Source organism: Gobio gobio (assembly GCF_949357685.1).
Source record: "Gobio gobio genome assembly, chromosome: 10".
NCBI classification, from domain to species: domain Eukaryota; kingdom Metazoa; phylum Chordata; class Actinopteri; order Cypriniformes; family Gobionidae; genus Gobio; species Gobio gobio.
In genome coordinates, this window is record NC_137116.1 from 44,802,708 (window position 1) to 44,808,413 (window position 5,706).

Sequence of the window (5,706 nt, forward strand, 5' to 3'; positions counted from 1 at the left end):
TTTAAAAACGGCCTTACAGGGATTAATAAACTTGCTGCTGAACGCACGAGCGCGCGCTGCACCGTGTCGTTCTTTGCAGCAGGTGCCTCAGTTCATCTAAGGTAATATTGTATCTTATATCTCAGACTCGTTTTTATATCAATGCTACATAGGCTAATTGTCTAATTATAACTATGGAATTAAAATAGATTTACAAGCTATGGACTTGTAGGCTAACAAGGACCTCACTAATAGCTATTAGACACAGTAGAGTGTTGTTCGTCACAAGCCAACAACAACGGCAACAATTTATTAATAATAATAATAATAATTTTGAAACAATGCGTAAAATAATCTTTAAATCCATTTAAATATGATGAGATATCATGCAAGAAAATACACTTTCAGAAATTATTAGCCTACTGCACTGAATGCCAGATGTAGCTATAGCCCAAATAGGCCTAGAATATTTAATATTTCACACATTTCATGACTATGAAACTATAAAGTAGGCTAAACTGTGGTCTGCAGACAGTCTAATCGAAGGAGGAAAATAAGAAGAAATCTTTTTAATGCGCTTTTATGCATTATTCGCCGCAAAAATAAATGCAAAAAACAGTGCTGTGTGCAACTTCTTTGTTTGTTACAAGAATTATCCATAAATGAAAAAACAATTTTTTTCATTAAATGTAATAAATCACAATACAATTTTTTATTATAATTTCTGCACTACTTATCCTGAGATATTGATAATGTTGTAGGCATATACTGAATGATGCTAGTAGCCACTTATTTGCATCCAGAGAAAGACATTTCTAAAATGAAAAAGTGCGAGGTGATTTTTGCTTAATCTAACAATTTGGCCAAGACATAAAAAGTATTAATTCACTTACTAAGTAGCTAAAAATATAAAATATTTAAACTAAAATATTTTTTTCACTATATATTAAAAATGTAACAAAATAAAAATAATACAGAAACTTTATGCGTAACCATATGAACGAAACATTGATAATAAATAAATATAATTAAAAAATATATATTGATAGAAGCACGGATAATTAAATAAGTGAAAAGACCTTTCACTAGACGCAACAGTATGAACCCGTGATTTTGATGAATAGCCAGTGGGAAAAAAAAGACAATAAAAGCTGACAACGTCGCAACATAAAACACCAGGCCAGAAGCGAATACGGGGTTGTTTTAGAGATATCCTTCTTAAAATTACAGTGATATTAGAGATAAGTAGAGATATGCTTTGCTCCATGCGCAATCGTGGGTGGTCCCTCATGGTGTAACTAACGCGCCACACGGAAAAAAATGAAAGCGAAATGAACGGGCAATTAGTGGGATTCGTAACCCATGATTTACACTTTCGATCCGATTAAAGGAGACTGATGTGATTTCTCATGGAGAGACAAAACAAGGCTCAAAAGTACTGAACGTCAAGAGAGAAGATGAATATCCTTTTTTTTTTTTACATTAACGCCCATCTCGCATATCGCCTCCTTTAATCAAGAGCCAGTCTTTCTGAAACTTAACTAATCACCGCAAATTCATTAGCTGTAAAATTATGACAGGCGTAAACACGACCACATGTGTGCAAGCGTGGTTAGGCTGAGGAGGTTTTTGTACTGATTTCATTCATAGGCCGTGAGTAGTTTTATTCGCTGTGGCAAGTAGATTAAAAGTACACTATTGTGTAATGTTCCTTCCTCTCTGCTTCTCTCTGTCACCTCCGACCAGCAATACATTTATTGTTCTTCCTCCCAGGCTTTTTTACGCGTGTTTGCTAGAGAAGCACATGACCTCTGCCCTCAAGTCCGCCTGGTGTCCCAAAATAAAGTAACCCTAAATATTATTATTATTTAATAATAATTATGATGATATAGTAAAGCTGATAAAAATATAGTCAAGACTATAATTTTAAGACCATTGGTTTCATTATTCACAAAGCTTCACATTTCTGTGCACTGCATATAGGCTACAGCCAAAAAGTACAGGCCTCGGCATATTAATTTACCTTAATCCTCAATAATTTAAAAAAAAAAATAGCGGTATGCCTTTATATTAAAAAAATGCAAACTTTTATAACTATATGTTGATAGGCCTATCATTGTACTATTATGACTATTACTAAAATAGACTACTTGACAATTTCACGCGCCGCATTTGGCTGATGGTCCAGAAGTGCTTGGAAAATACGGTTTAACCTTTAGTTTGGTCCAGTTTTGTTCTCATAAAATTTGAAACAATATTTTAGCCTTTTTTTAGATGACAAAATATACGAAGTTTTAATAGGCCGACATGTCTGCATTCGCGTTAAAAGGATTTGCAGAGTTGAAGAAGAGGGGGGAAAAATACTGTGAGTCAACCCTTCGTTTATGCCTAACAACCAGTTGTCAAAAACACCCCACGAAGCAAATTTACCCATTTGCGCACGAACCAAGTAAATAAAGGCAGCTTTTTATGCCACCTTCTGAACAGTACCGTGTGCTCGGCCAACTCTGAAATGGATTCATCAGTCTGTTTTTCGCACTAGGGTGAATTCCCGCTGCTTCTTTTGTACATGTCTCAAGACAACACAGATGACATGAAAGCGGACAACCGAGAGTCTTTTAAGACGATCGCCTTTCAGAAGCAAATGTGTGTGGCTTGTCTCGCTATGGGACCACTTGCTGGGTGCCTATTCAAGCCTTAGGGACAAGGTCTTCAGTGACAACATCAACAAATGGGCAAAAAGCTGCATTATTGTGGATTAGATTCCAGATGAAAAAAATGCTACCACAAATTAGCAACGAATCCTCAAAAGACTTCGTGGGTATCCATGTAGAACCATCACATTCAATTATAGGCTTTCAAGCGCTGATGTTCCCATTGCTTTAGCTCTTTGTCGTTTGCCAGAAACTGGTCAATTATCATGGCTCAAAGCGCCACACAAGAGGAAACATGTGCCTTGGGCCCACAACGTACTAAATATTGGTGTGAAAACGTCACACACACTGTTTTCCTCTGTTGTATTAAGATCTAAAGCCTTAATAAATAATGTAGTGTGACAGCAAACATTTTAACAACGTAACAATATTGTTCTTTGACGTTGTAATTAGTTCTAGTATAGCCTATTGTATTGTACCAAATTGTCAAAATTATGTTTTTCTTTACTCGCATAATTGTTTGAACTTATGTATTGTGTGTATAAACGTTAGACAACTCTTTTAGGCCTGACCGAAGACTAAACGAAAAGAAGTTAACGAAAACATCTTCAAAATTCACAAACATTTATTGTCTTGCCATTACAACAGAAAATGACCTATGGACATTGTTTTGTCTCTTTACATATAACAACATTCTTTTCACAGATAATTTCTCAATGGGATAATGAAATATGTATTAACGTATGCACAGAAAGAGGTAATGCGATTTACACCAAGAACCACATAATCATCGATCAACAGAAATAAAATCAAAAATCAAAATTCACCAGAACACTTCTGTTGAGAGAATCAAGGGAAGTGGGACGTTAACCTATGTAATCTATTTACAGCCCCTATTGTCTCTGGCAATGTGCTTTCAAAACAAGTAAATCCTGAGTTTTAAGTCTCGGTATTGACAGTGCTTTTCACAAACTCACAAAATATACAAAACAATAGAATAATTAAAACAATCTTCATTTAAGTCAACCAAAAGAGGAAATTCCATGTCAATGAGTACAAACTAGGCTATCTGACTTTCTGGACAAAGCGGCAAAGGTCCACTGGCCGTCCAAAGGTGAAATCTTAGCTTACTATTTACATGGTCTTAATTTCCTCTCCTCAGCCTGTTTCTCTCTTCAAAATCTTACATATTTACAGTTCATAAATATACTTAATAAGCCTTTTATTTAAGAATTCAGAAACATGAAACGGGCGGCATTTTAATCTTGCAAAAGGGTAAATCCTACCTTAGCAAATGACGAAACAACCATATTAAACTGGACTGCTGCACTTTCTATTTGCTGCCACTCTAGAAATGGCAATTGTTAAGGCTTGGCGTTTTGCTCGAGAAAGTCTGTGCGCCGGGCTGAAGCATCGTTTCCTGCGTTAGATTCAAGTGGTTCGTGGCCGAGGCAAGTGTGGGAGTCAGCATGGCCAAGATCTGAGCCTGTCCACCCGGTTGAGAGGTGTACGGCGACGCTGGTGAGCCAGCCGCACCAATTATATTGTCTATGGAGAAGGAAGGCCGACTTGGGCCATTTGTGTCCGTTTTGAGAGGCGCCAGACCAGGAAGAGTCGGGCTGAGTTGAGGATAGAAAGGCTTCCTCAGCTCGGTACCTAAAAACGAAGGCAAGCTGTGTGGCGTGGAGAATATCGATGAAGGCGTTGGGAGAGCGCAAGGTGCGTTTTGGAAAGGGAACGCACCCCCCGGGTGGTGTGGGTGATAGGGGTGATGCGCGTGGAAATTCTGCAGCTGGAGGCCGTAATTGTAACCGTACGGTCCGTAGCCAAAGCCAGGTAGAAATCCCCCCGCGTCCCTAAGGATCTCGTTGGTCTGGTGTCTTTTGAAGCGCTTCCTTCTGCGCAGAAAACTCCCATTGTCAAACATGTCGGCGGACTCTGGGTCGAGGGTCCAGTAATTGCCTTTGCCCGGGTTACCGGGTTCACGGGGTATTTTGACAAAGCAGTCATTTAGAGACAGGTTGTGACGGATAGAGTTTTGCCACGCGGGGAATTTCTCCCGGTAATACGGGAACCTGTTGCTGATGAACTCGCAGATCTCGCTGAGAGTCAAACGCTTCTTCGGGCTCTGCAGGATAGCCATGGTTATCAGGGCTATGTAAGAATAAGGGGGTTTCACCAACGCATTTTTCCCTGGTTTATCCCCAGTCAACGCACCGGTTCTGTTGTCATCCCGTGGTCCGACCAGGTCAGTCGGACAGTCCAAGCTGCTTTGGCCCGGAGAGACTGCGCCCTCCCCCGCATTCTGGGATAGATTGTCATCGGAGTCATTGTCCAAGTGAAAACTATGATGATGGTGAAGATATTTACCCTCTTTTACAATATCCCCACCAACGACATCGATGTCCACGTCGTCGGACAGAGCAGAACTGTCCGACATGTCCGTCCCCAGAGTCATCCTTGGAGAGTCTTTTTGTCTTCCTCTCTCGCGTTCCGTGTCCAGTCTCGTGTAGCACCCAGCACAAGCAGTGTGTCGTCTCAGTCACTTGTGCGTTCTGGAACGACAAAACTCCCGTCTTCCAGAAGACAAGAATACGTTGTCTTCACGTCCTGGGGCAGCATAGAAAATGTAGCTACCTTAAGAAACGAAAAAAGCCTCGAAAGAATCGCACCGGACTTGCATTACACAAAAACTGTCCAGAGCCCAGCGCGCTTTCAAGTCGAACTGGACACTCGGTTAAGACCTCGATTTTCTCTTCATGGAGTGTGTAGTTGGTCCATATGCATTATAAACTTCTGGATCATACGAATAGCACTATGACTATGCATTCACTAACTAGTTTTCATAATTCGAGTAGGCTATTTGTTCTCGTGTACTGTCGTAGCGCTGTGCGTGAATGAGCCTCCAAGTATACCCCCGCGCGGCTTCCAAAAACTATTTATCCAGTCACCATAATCACGTGATCAGCATGTCGGTAACCAGGAACTACGGGAAGTTTACAGCCGAGAAAAGCAGCACAGGGGAGAAGACAGCAAGTAGCCTACGTGTTATCAACTTGCCTTAACAAGTGTG

General features: G+C 40.2%; 1 protein-coding gene across 1 annotated transcript; it reads right to left on the bottom strand.

Moving 5' to 3' along the window:
• Window positions 1–3,248: 3,248 nt before the first annotated feature.
• foxd2 (forkhead box D2) lies at window positions 3,249–5,386 on the bottom strand. The gene has a single exon (XM_079826227.1). It carries the CDS (start codon window positions 5,089–5,091, stop codon window positions 3,982–3,984), a length of 1,110 nt encoding a protein of 369 aa, XP_079682353.1. The 5' UTR covers window positions 5,092–5,386; the 3' UTR covers window positions 3,249–3,981.
• Window positions 5,387–5,706: the final 320 nt, after the last annotated feature.

Coding starts and splice junctions, on each gene's coding strand:
- foxd2 (XM_079826227.1), bottom strand. CDS start 5,091: ATGACTCTGGGGACGGACATGTCGGACAGTTCTGCTCTGTCCGACGAC.